Source organism: Coregonus lavaretus, assembly GCF_964263955.1.
Source record: "Coregonus lavaretus genome assembly, chromosome: 39".
Lineage (NCBI taxonomy): Eukaryota > Metazoa > Chordata > Actinopteri > Salmoniformes > Salmonidae > Coregonus > Coregonus lavaretus.
In genome coordinates this window covers 5,244,356-5,263,642 of record NC_140026.1, presented here as the reverse complement: position 1 = coordinate 5,263,642, position 19,287 = coordinate 5,244,356, and the positions used below count along the sequence as shown (strand labels likewise).

Here is a 19,287-nt window from a genome sequence, read left to right as displayed (position 1 = left end):
ACCAGTAACACTGAAACATGTAAAGACAGGGAGTGAAGCTACTCTGCCTGTACTGATTTCAGTACAGTGTCCTGTTAATCTATTGGGAAGAGATGCGATGACGCAGTTAAACATAGAAGTAAGACCGACAGTGAGGGGAATGCAGGCTCATGTGGTAAAGGATAATATGATTGTAAGTGGTGAAGGGGAACCATGTTATTGGTATAGCCAGGACCTGTTGAGGGGAGGTAACTCAGACATACCAAAGACCTTAGTAGACTTGACTAAAACCCTAGTACCTGACTCACCTAAAATGACTGAGGATGACTTACATTGTACTCTGTGGTATAATACACACTCTGTCCCTAGTAAAGAATATGAGGAAGCTCTGTTTAAAACCACAGAAAGGACAATAGGCTTGAAATGGTTTCATTATGATGACACCCATGCAGCAGCAGAAGTCGAATTGGGGCCACAGAGTCAGCAATTCTATAGAGAGAGATGGAGCCCACATGTCTCCTTGGCAAAGGAAGCTCAAGAGGAGTGGTTAGATCTGGGGAAATGGGTGACACAGGCAAAGTATGTTAAAGACTGGCAGACTGCTCCTAACGGGGACCAACATAGCCAATCAACCGGCCGATATCGTAGGAAGTTGAATTGGAGAGCAGGTTGCACACCCGCTGTGCACCTAGACATCGGATGTGATAATTGATGACCAGATATTTTCCTCACAAAGGAACAAGAAAGAGACCTTGAGATTGTACCTCTAGAGTTGTGGTCTAAGGGACCAGCCGATGTGGGGTTAATTAAGGGAGTAACTCCAGTCCAGGTGGTTCCGCAGTCAAACCATAGGCCATACCAAAAACAATATCCAATGAAACCAGAAGCCATTATAGGGATTACTCCCACATTTGACCACTTACTCAAAGGTGGAGTGATAATCCCGGGGGATGAGGCACAGTGTAATTCACCTATATTTCCAGTAAAGAAGGCAGCTCCAAGCAATGATTTGCGAATGGTAATGGACCTACAGGGGGTAAATAAGATCATCATTCCAAGAGCACCCTGTGTTCCAGACCCACACACTCTATTGAACCAATTGAAACCAGAACATTCTTACTTTACTGTGATAGACATAGCTAATGCTTTCTTTAGTATACCTGTACATCCTGATAGTCAAGGATGGTTTGGCTTTACCTTCAAAGGTCAGAAATACACATACTCGAGACTTCCACAAGGTTATTCGGAAAGTCCTACAATTTTTTCCCAGGCTATCACACGTAACCTGGGAATGTTTGAACCCCAAGAGGGGAGCCAAATTTTGATATATGTCGATGATATACTGGTAGCAAACCCCTCGAAGGAGGGGTGTAAAAAGGATACTCTCCAGTTGCTAACTTTTATGGCAGGACAAGGGCACAAGGTCAGTAAAAAGAAACTACAACTCTGGCAGAAAGAGGTAATATATCTAGGTCACACGATAACGCAGGATGGGAGAACCCTAAACTCCTCAAGAAAAACAGCAATATTAGAAGCTCCTAAACCTCTGAATAAGAAACAAATGATGAGCTTTTTGGGAATGATAAATTACTGTCGAGCATGGATTCCCCATTATGCATTACACACTGGAAAATGGAGTGATCTTATCTATGGAAAAGCTATGGCAGCACATGATAAAATAATCTGGAATAACGAGACTGATTTGCAATTTGAGGAAATTAAGCAATTATTGACCTCTTCAACGGTGCTGGCGTTCCCTAGATATGACAGACCATTCACTCAAACTGTGGATTGTAGAGAGGGATATATGACATCAGTACTGACACAAAAACATGGGGACAAAAATAAACCGGTAGCATATTTTTCTTCAAGACTTGATGAGGTGGCTCAGGCAATGCCTGTCTGTTTGCAATCAGTTGTGGCAGCTGCTAATGCAGTGCAGGACTCAGCTTCAATAGTACTATACCATGATCTAACCTTAAAAGTTCCACATGCAGTGTCAATTCTGCTATTGGAACACAAGATGGCGTACATGTCACCAGCACGACACCTATATTGTATGATAAGATTGCTGAACATGCCAAATCTAACTATTGAACGATGTACAACGCTGAATCCTGCAACATTGGTTCCAGTTGTGAATGATGGTAGTCCCCATAACTGTATTGAAGAAACTGAAAAAATAGTACTACCCAGGCCTGACTTAACAGACTTAGCTATACCATGTTGTGAAATAACAATGTTTGTTGATGGATCTTCTAGGAAGAATCCTGATGGCACGAATGCAACTGGTTATGCTGTCGTGACAGAGAACGAGGTTCTAGCTGCTGAACCCTTACCAAGAAACTACTCTGCCCAACAGGCAGAGATAGTGGCATTAACAAAAGCATGCCAACTGGGTAAAGGGAAGGTTATAACTATCTATACCGAGAGTGCATATGCCTTTAATACCGTACACGTCTTTGCTGCCCAGTGGAAGAATAGAGGAATGGTTACGACTTCGGGTAAACCAATAACACATGCAGAGTTGATTCTTGACCTCCTAGATGCAGTACTATTACCAAAAAAGCTCGCAATATGTAAGTGAGGCGCATACTACAGGGAAGGATAGCGTTACTTTGGGGAATGCAAAGGCAGATGAGGAAGCTAAGAAGGCTGGGTCAAAACACTTCTCTGGTTCCAGTCAGCTGTCAAAAGAGGAAGTTTCGATAGACAGAGATCTACTTATAGAGAGCTACAGTAGGGCCCCAATTAAGGAAGTTCACAGATGGGTAAAGCAAGGTGCAGTAAATAAGGAAGGAATATGGGTCAAAGACAGCTTACCAATTCTCCCGAAATCACTGTTTAGATATGCTGCAATATTGACACACGGGCAGAGCCATGTGTCAACCGGAGGGATGGTAGAGCAGATTAGACAACACTTTGTTGCATATGGGATTACAAATTATTTAAAAAAACTTTTGTTCAAGATGTGTTATCTGTGCTCAAAGTAATCACCAGGGTAGACAAAGGGCACCTCTGGGTGAGTACCCTCCGGCTAAGTACCCCTTTCAACAATTAGAAATTGACTTTATAGAGCTGACCAGGAGTGAGGGAAAGAAGTGGTGTTTGACTATAATAGACAAATACACTAAATGGGTAGAAGCTTTCCCTACCTCCTCAGCAGATGCTATAACAGTAGCAAAAGCAATATGCCAGGATATAATACCAAGGTTCGGCCTTCCAGAAACTATTTTTTTCTGATAATGGATCCCATTTTTCTAATCAAGTAATATATAATATTGGACAGAAGTTACAAATAAACATGAAGAAGCATTGTTCGTATAGCCCGAAATCGGCTGGATTTATCGAACGCATGAATCAGACAATTAAGGCTAGATTACGAAAAACTCACATGAGCACAGGAAGGAATTGGGTACAATGTCTGCCAATCGTACTAATGACTATCAGAATAACGCCAGATAAGAATGGCTTGTCCCCCTTTCAGAAAGTGATTGGAAGACCTTACAGGATGCCACAGTTGGCAGGGCCAGAACAGGCAGACATAGAAGTAGAAGACACGTTGGCACAACACATGAGAAGACTGTTCATTAACCAAACACGTATGTCAAAGATTTTGTGCCCCACAGGAGAACTAAAGGAGAAGGTAACCCACTCCATCCAACCAGGTGACTGGGTGTGGATCCAATCCTTGAAGTAGAAAGACTGGAAGCAGCCCCGTTGGGAAGGTCCATATCAGGTCCTGTTGGTGACGGCCTTCGCTGTAAGAATTGCGGAAAGATCCACCTGGGTGCATGTCACACACTGTAAAAAGGTAAACCCAGCTACACCTGACAAACAAACACAAAGTTAGGAGAAAGAACCGATCACCACTAGGGCTCGGGGGTTGGCTCCTTAACGAAGATTCCCTTACCCTGTCTGATCATCCCTGTGTGAGTTCGATAGAAGGTAAAGCAATGGGTTGGCCTCTGGCATCTGACATGTTCTCAGGGCGAGGGTGGGGATTCACAGGTCTCCTGACGGTAGGTAGCTGTCTGATTGTGGGGGCCATATTCCTAACACACTCAAACCCTCCTGATCCGCCAGAAGTAGTAGTTAACCTAACACAAGTTGATAAAATCATACCTGAGCACAGTCTACGAAGGCATAGGAGACAGCTAGACGTAGGGAAAGGGGAAGTACTAGGGACTGTAGGGAAGGACATCACCTTTGAGGTCTTTGCGGACCGGTTGGGAAGTTGGGGACTACTGGCTGGTAGTATCATAAAGGATGGGAGATATATATGTATGTCACCATGTACATCCTGGGACCATGTAGTTGCTCATACCGAGCGAGGGGGATATGTCAATCTCCATACACAGTTTAAGGACAGGTGGAGTATTGTGAAAGTAGGGAATTACCAGAAATGGCAGTGCGACCCATATAAGGGTAGGTACTGTCTGAAAGTCCGAATTACGCTAAAACAGGTAAAGGCTACGGATGAGGGAATGTGGTACATAGGATTTGACCGCAAATGTTGTGGAGACCCATTAGTGGCTTTCTGGGTAGTAATCAACCCAGCAGATGTTACAGACCTGACAAGTAAGATATCCTCTTCAACTGGGGCACCCTATAGAGTAAACATCTCTGAGGGAGGTAGTGAGACCGGGGCCATGGTGAAGATAGTGCAAACTATAGACCTGAAGGAAGTAGTACAGGTGGAGACGGGGTACAGGGATCCTAACTTGTGGTTGGAATGGATTCAGTATACGGCAAGAACTATGTCTAAAGAGGACTGTTATGCCTGTGGGACAGCCAAACCAAGGTTAACAACTACTCCATTCCCCTTGACGGGCTTTAACTCTCCGTCAGGTTTATCTTGCATGATTAAATTGTTCAAGCCACCTGGGAATGTGGTGAAGGAGTCTTGTAGTAACTTGCACTATCTGTATCCCCCGATAACAAAGTCACCCCGACCTAGGTTACCTCCGTTTGAAGTCTCAGGGGAGTCTTACTATTGTTTCTCTAGGACTGATAAATAGGATACAGGGTAGGGCATCTTAGCTCCTGCTCCCACACAGAGAATGTCACAACTAAAGAGACCATGACTAATCTCTCCTCTTTGTTGCAGCCAGAGGATTTTAGGAACCAACACCAGGCCTGTGCTGACATCTGGTGGTTTTGTGGTGATGACAGACTGTGGCCTCACCTACATACTAATTGGACAGGAACCTGTGCGCTAGCTCAGCTGGTAATGCCCTTCACTCTCATCAAACAATCAAACGTGTCAGAGACTGGTGAGTTGTCACGTAGAAAGCGGGACCTCCTCCCGGGATCCTTTGATGAAAGGATATATATTGATGGGATAGGAGTACCTCGAGGGGTTCCAGAAGAATTCAAAGCTAGGAATAAGATCGCAGCTGGGTTTGAATCAAGTCTTTTCTGGTGGTCAACAATTAATAAAAACGTAGATTGGATAAATTATATTTACTATAACCAGCAAAGATTTATAAACCACACTCGTGATGCAATAAAGGGATTGGCTGAGCAGACAGCGGCAACTAGCTTAATGGCATGGCAGAATAGAATAGCTTTAGATATGCTTTTGGCTGAGCGGGGCGGAGTTTGTGTTCTGTTTGGATCTATGTGCTGTACTTTCATCCCCAACAATACAGCACCGGACGGGTCCGTGACCAAAGCGCTTCAGGGACTCACCACGCTGGCGAACGAACTGGCTGAGAACTCTGGTATTGATAGCTCCCTAAACGGTTGGTTTGATAACATATTTGGTAAATGGAAAACTATTGTTGTAACTATTCTGGGTGCAGCTATAGCTTCTATGGGTATGCTTGTTCTTTGTGGATGTTGTCTTATTCCCTGTGTCCGAGGGTTGGTGAGCAAGGCGATGGAGAAGGCAGTTTCCCAACAGATGGTGAGATACGGCCCAATCCCGGACTCCGACCTAAGGAATGAAGGATATGACCTACCAGGCTTGGTGGAGGATGATGACGATTCAGATAGTTTGAGACTGGACGAAACTTTTCTTAGTTCTAATGTGTGAAGGTTGCAGTGAAAATCTAACGAAGAGCTGTGATTGGATGTTAACCTAGAACTACAAATCTCTAGTTTAAAAGTTATTGTAATGACTTTTGTGTATTAAAGTCTCGTTTTAAGTATGATGTACTAATTAATCAATATTGCAGGATGTGATGAAGCAAATGCTATTCACTATAGGCTTAGACTGTTATTTCCAGATAGTGGGTAAACAGGTTAGGTACCATTGCTAAATAGTAACATTACGTTTTTAATCACGGGGTAACCCTGATGAACCTGTATTGAATGAGACACTTTTTAATGTTTTTATATGCAAACCAACTTATATACTTCAATGAGTGTGATTTATTTCTATAACAACATATATTTTGTATGTGCGTAATATTTAGTCAAAGGGTGGATTGATAGATTAATTATTAATTACTAATTATTACACCCTGAAACTGTGTATAATGTGTTAGAAATGTGTGAGTGTAGGACCAGTAAGTTACCATTGAGCTACTATTTAGCAATGTGAGTAAGAGTTAGACCAGACAACAATGGAGAACTGTCTAAACCAAGATAAAGGGGCCTCCCAATTTAGGGAGGATGCGATATCTGCACCTGGCCGAGCAAGGAGTGGGAAAAGATAAGAACAGTGATGGTCAGGAGAGCAGAGGAAAACATGAGCTGAGCCGAGGTGTGTGTGTGTTTACAAGATGTGTATAGTGGAAAAATACAGGCCGCCTAAGGGGGGGGGGGTTCGGGGGGGCAGGATTTTTAGTATGACTTATGTGTATAAAAGGATTGTACCCCCATTTTGTTTCAGAATTCTCAATGAATAAATATCTCTGACTATGCAGACCGGGACTCTGGCCGTTACATAAATCCCAAAAGACTTACAAACTTTTGGGAGACGCACAGAGACACTAAAATAGTTTGTTAAATAATTCACATAACAAAAATGCATTAAGATACCGATCTGTCATTAACATGTCATTCGCGACAGTAAGACAGGGACAAATGGGCGCCATGCTGAGAAAAGTTAATGCTAGAAATATAATCTGTTAATGTTAGTAGTACATACTGTGTACTGTATAAGTGAAATGGGGGGACTATGTATACAAAGTGCTATAATTTTGAAACGTCCCACCCAATATGGATGAAAATGCCCTGAAATGAAAGCTGTCAGTCTGCACTTGTATCATTTATAGTCCAAAGGGCTGGAGTACAGAGCCAAAACAACAAACAATGTTGCCCTTTCCCAACACTTTTGGAGCTCACTGTATATAATTAGTTTATATTTACATCCATTTGACATTGTTTTCAAACGTATTATAAGTATTTTTAGGTGATGTTGAATTGAATTTCCAAGGTCATATTTTGAACTGTTTATTTTCTGTTTAGCTGATTCATTGTTATACTATTTAATTAGTTATTCATTTATCAATCATGGACACAGCAGAAGTGGGACAAAAAATATGATTGTCAAGTTGCTATGTTAAGTTATCTTTTTCTATATGATCTGTTTAATATTTTCAATAAGACAAAACGTATATTGAGTTAAAAAATATTTTATTATGTTTGTAAGCAGACATTTATAGATTAGGATTATATTGTATAAACGTTGTTTTCCCAGAATAATATCATTTTTTTTCTTCAAAATATGTATTGCAACAATTACACTTCAATACAATCACCATCACCACTTCATGTAGGCTGTTATAAGTTTGAAACAACTGACAATTTTGTAGTTGTGTAATACAACTGATATAATTTGATGTAAGAAAATAATATACAGATCAAACAGGTCAACTGTAATAACCGGAAAGGAAAGCACTTCAGTACTAAAGCTGAGATATACTGTATACTTATGTAGATCTCTCTCTCAATCTACTTATCATAGCTGATTTGTGAGATATATACTTATGTCTCTACAATCTACTTATCATAGCTGATTTGTGCAAGGATTGAAGAACAGAAAAGGGAATTTGCTCACGCCTTAAACCTAAAGGCCTATCTGGCTCTCAAAGTCACATCGCCCATCCCTGTGTTTTACAGAGAAGTTATGTCTCAATGAATGATTTAATCTGCTCTATTTCTTGTTTCTGCATCTTTTACAATCACTACAACTGTGTATAGTTTCACTTGACTAAGTATCAGTCCTCTATCTTAGGAATGAATGACAGGACGTCACTCAGTTCGTCCAGGCTCTCCTGTAACTGATCAGCTGTCTGTCTGATTGTCTGGACGAACTTCATTGTCTCTGACTTGACCTCAGCCTTTGGTTCCACACACCCAGGGTTCAGCTCAGTCGTGGAGTATGTGTCCATCACTTCTAACTTACTGCTATCACTAGACTGTTTCTCAGCCTTTGCCTGTTGGATGTTGTGGATCTCTTTGGCATCCATGGCGATGAAGAAGATATCAACTGCTACAAAGAAAGCAGAGAATATTCCTGTCGCCATCTCTGCCACACGCACTGCCCTTGCAGTTTGGGCTGCTACCTTGCCAATGTTGGCCACTTGGAACAATCGGACGAGCTCTGGGATGCTCCCTAGGCCCCTCCCAACCCTCGCCCCAGCATTTACTAGCTTCTCTACATTTAAACTACCTATTTCTGTGGTAAAGGAGCCACTCATCCTCTGTGTCTCGATACCCTCAGCAATGTTTTGTAGAGATGTCACCACAGAGTTCATCTTCTCCTGGAACTCCTTGATGATGCTCTTGATGGCTTTGCGGTCGGTAGACTGATTGACCATGTTGGTGATGTTGGATACTCCGGCTGTGGCTCCACCAGCGACAGCCACCCCAACACCCACTCCTGTGACGATCAGGGATGCGCCCAGAGTGAAGGGAGCCAGGATGAGGCCTACTATAGAAGTGATTCCTCCAGCTGCCCCAATAACACCTCCTGTCAAACTGCCTATGGTGGCGCCCTGGTGCACACACTCCAAGCTGTCTGCCAGCATTCTCAGATTGTCCAAGTTTGTCTGGAGCTCCTCCACAGTTTTTTCATTCTGTAAGAAAATGTATTTAGATAGATGGATGAATGGGTGGACAGACAAACAGATAATTTGACTCAAGGAAGGAAGGAAGGAAGGAATTCATGGATGGATGAATTAATTAATGAACAAACAAACAAATGGTACGATTTTATCATATCATCTTGTATTGCAAACCTTTTTTGTGAGGAAACTGATAATGAAGGGTTTTGATAGGATTTCACCAGCTGAAGGTCTGCTGGTTGGGTCTTGTTGAAAGACGTCACACAGTAGTTCATGGAGCTCAGGTGAGAAACTCTCTGGGAGAGATGGATAAGGACCTCCCAGTATTTTGGGGATGAGCTTGATTGTGCTTGCTGCAGCGAACTGTGAAGAAAGAGCTGTTACTATCACACTGCATGTTACATTAGCAAGAGGCAAATAAGGAGATGGAGGCATTACTTACTGCACACCGAAGCATACACAACTCATATAGCACACATCCCAAGGACCAAATATCACTGCAAAGGAGGGAAATGCATTGATATTTCATTATCCATGGTGATTTCACATTGGAGGCAAATGTCTATTATAGAAATATTATCTTTGCTTCGGCCAAACATATGACATCACAGGGTTATAGATCCCCTTTCATATATTTGTGTTTGTTTTTATTTAGAATTTACCTTTTGGTGTCATAAACTTTACCAGTCAGAATCTCTGGGCCTAAATAACCCACCATTCCATCGTCTGAAGATCCAGATTGGGAAGCACTGGTAGGAGAGAAACCCATTAGCAGACAATCATGAAACAGGATGTAACTCCTTCATGTATTCAAATTCATTTTGACCAGTTTATAATTATACATAAAAAAGTACCATACTTTTCATTGACTCTTCCGAAATCTCCCAAACAAAGTGTCCCAAATTCTGTAAGGAATATATTCTAGTGTAGAAAAAAATATATATATTTAGTTAAGTGAAAACAAAACATCTAATTAACATTTTACTTCTCATCAAATAACATATACAGTGCATTTGGAAAGTATTCAGACCCCTTGACTTTTTCTACATTCTGTTACGTTACAGCCTTATTCTAATATCGATTAAATCGTTTTCAATCTACACACAATACACCATAATGACAAAGCAAAAACAGGTTTTTAGAATTTCTTTCACATTTAGAAAAAAGTAGTGTCATCCTTGGGAATGACACTACAAGCTTGGCAGACCAGTATTTCCAGGCTCTGTCGTAGCCGGCCGCGACCGGGAGACCCATGGGGCGGCGTACAATTGGCCCAGCGTCGTCCAGGGTAGGGGAGGGAATGGCCGGCGGGGACGTAGCTCAGTTGGTAGAGCGTGGCGTTTGCAATGCCAGGGTTGTGGGTTCGATTCCCACGGGGGGTATGAAAAATAAAAAAAATAATGTATGCACTCACTAACTGTAAGTCGCTCTGGATAGGAGCGTCTGCTAAATGACTAAAATGTAAATGTAAATATTTGGGGAGTTTCTTGCATTCTTCTCTGCAGATTCTCTCAAGCTCTGTCAGGTTGGATGGGGAGCATCGCTGCACAGCTATTTTCAGGTCTCTCCAGAGATGTTCGATCAGGTTCAAGTCCGGGCTCTGGCTGGGCCACTCAAGGACATTCAGAGGCTTAGGGTCATTGTCCTGTTGGAAGGTGAACCTTAGCCCCAGTCTGAGGTCCTGAGCACTCTGGAGCAGGTTTTCATCAAGGATCTCTCTGTACTTTGTTCCGGTCATCTTTATCTCAATCCTGACTAGAGAAATCAAATCACATTTTATTGGTCACATATATGTGTTTAGCAGATGTTTTTGAGGGTGTAGCAAAATGCTTGTAGTTTTCCAGTCCCTGCCGCTGAAAAACATCCCCACAGCATGATGCAGCCACCACTATGCTTCACCGTAGGGATTGTGCCTGGTTTTCTCCAGACGTGATGCTTAACTTTCAGGCCAAAGAGTTCAATCTTGGTTTCATCAGACCAGAGAATCTTGTTTCTCATCGTCTGAGAGACCTTTAGGTGCCTTTTGGCAAACTCCAAACAGGCTGCCATGTGTCTTTTACTGAGGAGTGGCTTCCTTCTGGCCACTAACATAAAGGCTTGGAAGGTTATCCCATCTCCACAGAGGAACTCTGGAGCTCTGTCAGAGTGACCATCAGGTTCTTGGTCACCACCCGGACCAAGGCCCTTCTCCCCCGCTTGCTCAGTTTGGCCGGGTGGCCAGCTCTAGGAAGAGTCTTGGTGGTTCCAAACTTCTTCCATTTAAGAAGGATGGAGGCCACTGTGTTCTTGGGGACCTTCAATGCCGCAGACATTTTATGGGGCTCTTCCCCAGATCTGTGCCTCAACACAATCCTGTCTCAATGCTCTACAGACAATTCTTTCGATCTCATGGCTTGATTTTTCCTCTGACATTGTAATGATGTCATTTAATAGTGTTGTGTGACCAGGGGAGAGTTAGTATATAAGTGTCTTGGTGCCACAGAGTCTGCATTCCTTACGTCAAAGGAGATTACTGAGGTTGATCTTAGAATCATTGATGGACAGGATATACTGACTTGGGGTAAAGGGTAATAAACATCAAAGAAGGGAGTGACCACTGAGGGTTACCAGAGGTGCTTGAAGAAACTGGTAACAGATTGTATATATACGGGAGAGTAACTCTTGGTTCAAATCAGTTCGTGATACCAAGAAGCAAAGCTCTGTCCTTTGTTGTAACGGACCCGGTACCGATCATTAAACATTTGCATTAACTTTCTACAAAGTGTCTAAGTATACCCTTGCATCCTTGATTATTTGATACCCGAGAAACTCATCATACCAAACATGCATTGTCAGCTGTGGGACCTTATGTAGACAGGTGTGTGTCTTTCCAAATCATGTCCAATCGATTTAAATTTACCACAGGTGAACTCCAATCAAGTTGTAGAAATATCTCAAGGATGATCAATGGAAACAGGATGCACCTGAGCTCAATTTCGAGTCTCATAGCAAACGGTCTGAACACTTATGTAAATAAGGTATTTATGTTGTTTATTTTTAATGTATTTGCAAAAAATACTAAATACCTGTTTTCACTTTGTCATTATGGGGTATTGTGTGTAGATTGATTAGGATTTGTTTTTATTTAATCAATTTTAGAATAAGGCTGTAACGTACAAAATGTGGAAGAAGTCAAGGGGTCTGAATACTTTCCGAATGGACTGTACAGTTAATTGTCCCCCATAAAGGCTATATTCTGGATAACTTTCATTAACCTTTGTCTTTTTAAAGAGATAATGACTATGTACAAAATTACTCTAAAAGCGCCAACAAGTCATAATTTGGAAACCCTTTTTATGATCGTTCTGAAATATTAGGACTTTGGCAAGCAACTAGTTACCGACAACAAAAGATGATGTACCATTATTTCTGTATTAATATGGAAGAATGAAAAGCATTTTATTTTTTTGTAAACTAGTAGTGCGTGGGCGGCTAAATTGAAATATTGAAAGATATAGATATGGTGCCACCACAAATTTGACCCCTGGGAGGCGTGGCAGCTACAAAAAAAAGAAGAAAAAAAAGAAATACATATTTAGCCCCAAGGAACTGAATTCGGTACCGTTGATGTGCCAACTTCTGCTTGTAGCATCCGAACCATTTGGGGTACAAACTAATAAACTATATTGTGTATACAGATATCATACGCTTTCTTAAATCTTCTAGATATAATATAATAGCTAAATGATCCTTGGTATGATCATCTTAAAACAATTAGAACAATTCCATGTCTCAGCTTAGTACCACGCACCCTAGCCAACGGCTTGACTCTTAAGAATTAAACTAGAGATATCAGTTTTTTTCATAGGCTGCTTCTCAATCCACTGCATCCGCCGATATGGCAGAGTGGTTTTTGTCTGACCATGAGACATCCTGAAAATCTGACTTTTCACGAAAACGTCTACAGAATCAGAACAGTTTGGCCTAAAAAACTTTAATGACCCCTCTGTGGAAAGATGATCACGAACACAATGGTGAAAGAAACCGCACAAGCTTCACTGGACACTTATGAAGTCGGTACAGGCTCTTCTGCCAACTTCTATCTGTAGCATCCAAACAGTTTGGGCTACACACTAATATGGAAAGGTGAGTCTCTCACGAACACTTACATGTCGTTAAACTTTTCTGTAGGACACCCACAAGCCTGAAAAGACTTGTCTGAAGGTCCCCGGTACCAGTAAAAAAAAGAAAATGGAAGTATAATGTGATGTGCTTTTCTAATAACCAATTTCTGTTTTCATGCAAGTGACTGATTGAACAAATCCTCAATATCAGTATCTGCAATTTCGTAGTACGCCCAGACCCTTGTTTTGATTATGAAAGATATCTCTGTTTCAAGGTCTCAGCTTAGAGAAGAAGCCTCATGAGGTACTGGTCTGTCACATGCATGACCCAGTATTGGTCAGTCACATGAACGAAGCAAACATTAATGATAAATTAATTATGAATGATGAATAAGCTAAATCCTGAAAATAGGACTTCTCTGCAGTATATAGTCCTGTGTAGCTCAGTTGGTAGAGCATGGCGTTTGCAACGCCAGGGTTGTGGGTTCGATTCCCACGGGGGGCTAGTATGAAAAAAAATGTATGCACTCACTAACTGTAAGTCGCTCTGGATAAGAGCATCTGCTAAAATGTAAATATATATATATAGGAGAACTAATGGGACTTCCCTGGTGATGCTCCTGATTGACATATGCATTAAGTTGGTTGGAAACTCTCCAGTGCATTGACAATAAAGTATGCTGCATTTAATATTGACTTTGAGTGTCCCTGTGTAGAATTCCCATGAAAATACACTGAGTATTCTAAACATTGTGCACTCAGTGTATATGGAGATGTTACTGTGCCTAAATAAAGGGGTTGAATACATGCAACATCAATTGTTCCCTGATCTTCCTTATATCTCTCAGCTGTGGATAATGTATTAAACCACCCAGACACATTAAAGATACAGTCATCCTTCTGAACTGAGCTGCACGACAGAAAGGAAACTGGATGTCACCCAGAGGCCACTGGTCATTTTACAACAGCTACAGAGTTCAATAGCTATAATTGGAGAACATTGAGGAAGGATCAACAACATTGTAGTGACTTCACAATGTTGACCTAAATAACAGAGTGAAAAGAAGAATACAAATATACAGAATAAACATCTTCCAAAACATGCATATGTATTCAACAAGGCACTAAAGTAATAATACAAATAAAAAAAGATAAGGAATATATTTTTGGGCCTAAATTAAAAGCCTTATGTTTTGCGCAAATCCAATACAGCATTGAGTGACTGTCTCCTTGTTTTCAAGCATGGTGGTGGCTGCATCATGGTATTGGTAAGCTTGACATCAGCAAAGACTGGGGAGTTTTTCAGGATTGAGCTAAGCACAGGATAAAATCCTAGAGGAAAACCTGCTTCAGTCTGCTTTACACCAGACACTGGGAGAGGAATTTAACTTTCAGCAGGACAATAACCTACAACACAAAGCCAAATCTTCACTGGAGTTGCTTACCAAGAACACAGTGAATGTTCCTGAGTGGTGAAGTTACAGTTTTGACTTGAATCTGCTTGAAAACCTATGGCAAGACTTGACAATTGCAGTCAAGCCATGACCCAACACCTTGACAGAGCTTAAATAATTTATGAAAATAATAATGGGCCAATATTGCACAATACAGGTGTGCAAAGCTCTTATCAGACTAAACCAAGAAGAGTCACAGCTGTAATCGCTGCCAGAGGTGTTTCTAACATGAATTTACCCAGGGGGGTGAATACTTATCTTATCCTGGTATTTTAGTGTTTTATTTTTCATTGATCTTTAAAAAATATATATAAACAAATCTTCCACTTTACCAAATATTTTGTGTAGATAGTTGACAATGTAAAATGAAATCAATTGTAATCCCACTTTGTAACATAATAAAATGTGAAGAAATTGAAGAGGTTATAGAATTGTATAGGCACTGTGACATATAACACATTTTTGGGGGACAACTATTGGCTCCTTAGTGCTTCTTTCAAAACTACTGGCTAAAACATGTACAAAAGTACTGGAGAATCTCTTTAATAAAAAAAAAATGTGTTACTGCTTGAAAGACATTGTCTCTTTGCAATCATTACCAATTTGGCGCTTTTAAGCTACAAATACTGTATGTTCAGTAGTGCTTCTCAAACCTCTCCTCGGAGAGTCATTTTCAATTTTGTTGTAACCCTGAACTAGCACACTTGATTCATCTAATCAACAGCTTGATGATTTGTTCACTAAAACATTTAGGCTTGCTATCTTTGGAGTAGATCAAAAACATTGAACAACTGGGGGTCCCTGAGGAGAGGGTTGAGAACCATCTAGCAGACCAGTCTGTACCTGTGGTCTCAGGTCTCTGTGAAGAAGGCCCAGGCCATGGACATGCTTCAGGGCCATGCAGATCTTGACAAACCAGTCCATGATCTGGGAAGAAATACAGTCCATAATTTATGTTTAGCCTGAAACAAACAAGTTTTGATGTAGTGTCATAAATAGAAATGGCTGCGTTCCAGGCTGACTACATTGCAGAAGCCTGACAGATCTCACAACGCATTGATAGGTGAACATATCAGCTAAGATTTGATATAGCAATCTGATGCCTGACTGCAGAGTCGATGACTTGGCATGCAACCATTGGTTGATGAAATGCAACATCTGCAATGTAGTCAGTCTGGAACGCGACCAATATGTTATTCGATCAGAAACCTGTTCTTCTGAAAATGGCTTCTTCTCTTTGATCTTCTGTGCAAGATTTCTGCCCTCACAATGGTCCAAAACTACATAGTAACTTTCATCATCTGTAAAAATGCATAGTTTGTGTGAATATAGTGTTGGGTGACAAAATGTTATAGCATGCTTGCTGTTCTGTTTATATGTTATGGTGATACTGTGGTAACTTGATACTGTGGCAACAAACATATTGGGGTGGTGTCCCAGACACAGATTAAGTTTAGTCCTGGACTAGAAAGCATTCTCAATGGAGTTATAATCTTTATCTGGGAAATCACCCCTAACATTGTCTCTCTAAACTGAAAAGGAAACACATTAGTTACCTTGGAAAGAGTTCTTGTGGCTGGAAATATGGGGGTGATTTATCTGCAGGATAGTTTTAAACTCAGAGAATGTGTCTCCAGCACTGATCTATTAAAGCAAAAACCACAGTACTCAATCAAAACATAACACTTTACTTGTAGTCCCCTGTAGCTCAGTTGGGAGAGCATGGCGCTTGCAATGCCAGGGTTGTGGAATCATTTCCCACAGGGGGCCATTATGAAAATGTTTGCACTCACTCACTTTAAGTCGCTCTGGATAAGAGCGTCTGCTAAATGACTAAGATGTAAATAAAGGTTTCTAAATTAGGCATAGCTGTGTCTCCCTTCAAATCAAACTTTATTTAAACCCCTAGAGTCTATTGACGGTGCGTCAATCTAAATAACATAATAAAAAAATCACCATCAAAAGCCGTAAATTTTTCCTAGAGATATCTGTGTCTCAATCCATCGCATCCGCATATGGCGGCCTTCCACATCTGTGGTGGAAGGTTGCCGAGCTCAAGATGTGTTATTTTTTTTGTATTTGTATATTTTTTTTAGGGGGGTAGATCAGCTTTAATATTGCAGATAGATTGTAACTTCCATCAATGTAATTGTCTGCATCACTTCCAATCCCCCATATGTTTATTTCTCGCATAAATCTATACAGTGGGGAGAACAAGTATTTGATACACTGCCGATTTTGCAGGTTTTCCTACTTACAAAGCATGTAGAGGTCTGTAATTTTTATCATAGGTACACTTCAACTGTGAGAGACGGAATCTAAAACAAAAATCCAGAGAATCACATTGTATGATTTTTAAGTAATTAATTTGCATTTTATTGCATGACATAAGTATATGATACATCAGAAAAGCAGAACTTAATATTTGGCACAGAAACCTTCGTTTGCAGTTACAGAGATCATATGTTTCCTGTAGGTCTTGACCAGGTTTGCACACACTGCAGCAGGGATTTTGGCCCACTCCTCCATACAGACCTTCTCCAGATCCTTCAGGTTTCGGGGCTGTCGCTGGGCAATACGGACTTTCAGCTCCCTCCAAAGATTTTCTACTGGGTTCAGGTCTGGAGACTGGCTAGGCCACTCCAGGACCTTGAGATGCTTCTTACGGAGCCACTCCTTAGTTGCCCTGGCTGTGTGTTTTGGGTCGTTGTCATGCTGGAAGACCCAGCCACGACCGATCTTCAATGCTCTTACTGAGGGAAGGAGGTTGTTGGCCACGATCTCGCGATACATGGCCCCATCCATCCTCCCTCCTAATATGGTGCAGTCGTCCTGTCCTCTTTGCAGAAAAGCATCCCCAAAGAATGATGTTTCCACCTCCATGCTTCACGGTTGGGATGGTGTTCTTGGGGTTGTACTCATCCTTCTTCTTCCTCCAAACACGGCGAGTGGAGTTTAGACCAAAAAGCTCTATTTATGTCTCATCAGACCACATCACCTTCTCCCATTCCTCCTCTGGATCATCCAGATGGTCATTGGCAAACTTCAGACGGGCCTGGACATACGCTGGCTTGAGCAGGGGGACCTTGCGTGCGCTGCAGGATTTTAATCCATGACGGCGTAATGTGTTACTAATGGTTTTCTTTGAGACTGTGGTCCCAGCTCTCTTCAGGTCATTGACCAGGTCCTGTCGTGTAGTTCTGGGCTGATCCCTCACCTTCCTCATGATCATTGATGCCCCACGAGGTGAGATCTTGCATGGAGCCCCAGACCGAGGGTGATTGACCGTCATCTTGAACTTCTTACATTTTCTAATAATTGCGCCAACAGTTGTTGCCTTCTCACCAAGCTGCTTGCCTATTGTCCTGTAGCCCATTCCAGCCTTGTGCATGTCTACAATTTTATCCCTGATGTCCTTACACAGCTCTCTGGTCTTGGCCATTGTGGAGAGGTTGGAGTCTGTTTGATTGAGTGTGTGGACAGGTGTCTTTTATACAGGTAATGAGTTCAAACAGGTGCAGTTAATACAGGTAATGAGTGGATAACAGGAGGGCTTCTTACATTTACATTTACATTTTAGTCATTTAGCAGACGCTCTTATCCAGAGCGACTTACAGTTAGTGAGTGCATACATTCTTTTTCATACTGGCCCCCCGTGGGAATCGAACCCACAACCCTGGCGTTGCAAACGCTTTGCTCTACCAACTGAGCTACATCCCTGCCGGCCATTCCCTCCCCTACCCTGGACGACGCTGCGCCAATTGTGCGCCACCCCATGGGTCTCCCGGTCGCGGCCGGCAACGACAGAGCCTGGATACGAACCAGGATCTCTAGTGGCACAGCTAGCACTGCGATGCAGTGCTTAGACCACTGTGCCACTCGGGAGGCCTATTACTACTAATACTGCTACAACTACTCTACTGCTACTACTACTACTACAACTACTACTACTACTACTGTTACTACTACTACTACTACTACTGCTACTGCTATTACTACCACTGCCACTGCCACTGATACTACTACTACTACTACTACTACTACTACTGCTACTACTGCTACTACTAATGCTACTAAAACAACTACTACTGCTACTACTACTACTACTGTTACTGTTACTGCTACTGCTACTACTACTACTGCTACAACTACTAATACTGCTACTACTACTACTACTGCTACAATAACTACTACTACTACTACTACTGTTACTGTTACTGTTACTGCTACTGCTACTACTACTACTGCTACAACTACTAATGCTGCTACTACTACTACTACTGCTACAATAACTACTACTACTACTACTACCACTACCACTGCCACACGCCACTGCTGCTACTACTACTACTACTACTACTACTACTACTACTACTACTACTATTGCTACTACTGCTACTACTACTACTACTACTACTACTACTATTGCTACTACTATTGCTACTACTACTACTACTACTACTACTACTACTACTACTGCTACTACTACTACAACAACTACTACTACTACTGTTACTACTACTACTACTACTGCTACTGTTACTACTACTACTACTAGTACTACTACTACTACTACTACTACTATTACTACCACTGCCACACGCCACTGCTACTACTACATTTACATTTACGTCATTTAGCAGACGCTCTTATCCAGAACGACTTACAAATGGGTGCATTCACCTTATGATAGCCAGTGGGACAACCACTTTACATAATTTTATAAATTTT

General features: G+C 41.6%; 1 protein-coding gene across 1 annotated transcript in view; it reads right to left on the bottom strand.

Annotated features, from left to right (window-relative positions):
• Nucleotides 1-7,549: 7,549 nt before the first annotated feature.
• Nucleotides 7,550-19,287, bottom strand: part of LOC311112607 (uncharacterized protein) — a 25,929-nt gene continuing 14,191 nt past the window's right edge. The window contains exons 3-10 of the mRNA XM_084155755.1: nt 16,113-16,200; nt 15,766-15,857; nt 15,400-15,483; nt 9,859-9,920; nt 9,662-9,748; nt 9,442-9,496; nt 9,174-9,362; nt 7,550-9,011 (exon numbers count right to left, since the gene is read on the bottom strand). Coding sequence (XP_084011881.1) covers nt 8,151-9,011; nt 9,174-9,362; nt 9,442-9,496; nt 9,662-9,748; nt 9,859-9,920; nt 15,400-15,483; nt 15,766-15,857; nt 16,113-16,200 — 1,518 coding nt within the window. The 3' untranslated portion in view covers nt 7,550-8,150. The remainder of the gene's footprint in view (nt 9,012-9,173; nt 9,363-9,441; nt 9,497-9,661; nt 9,749-9,858; nt 9,921-15,399; nt 15,484-15,765; nt 15,858-16,112; nt 16,201-19,287) is intronic.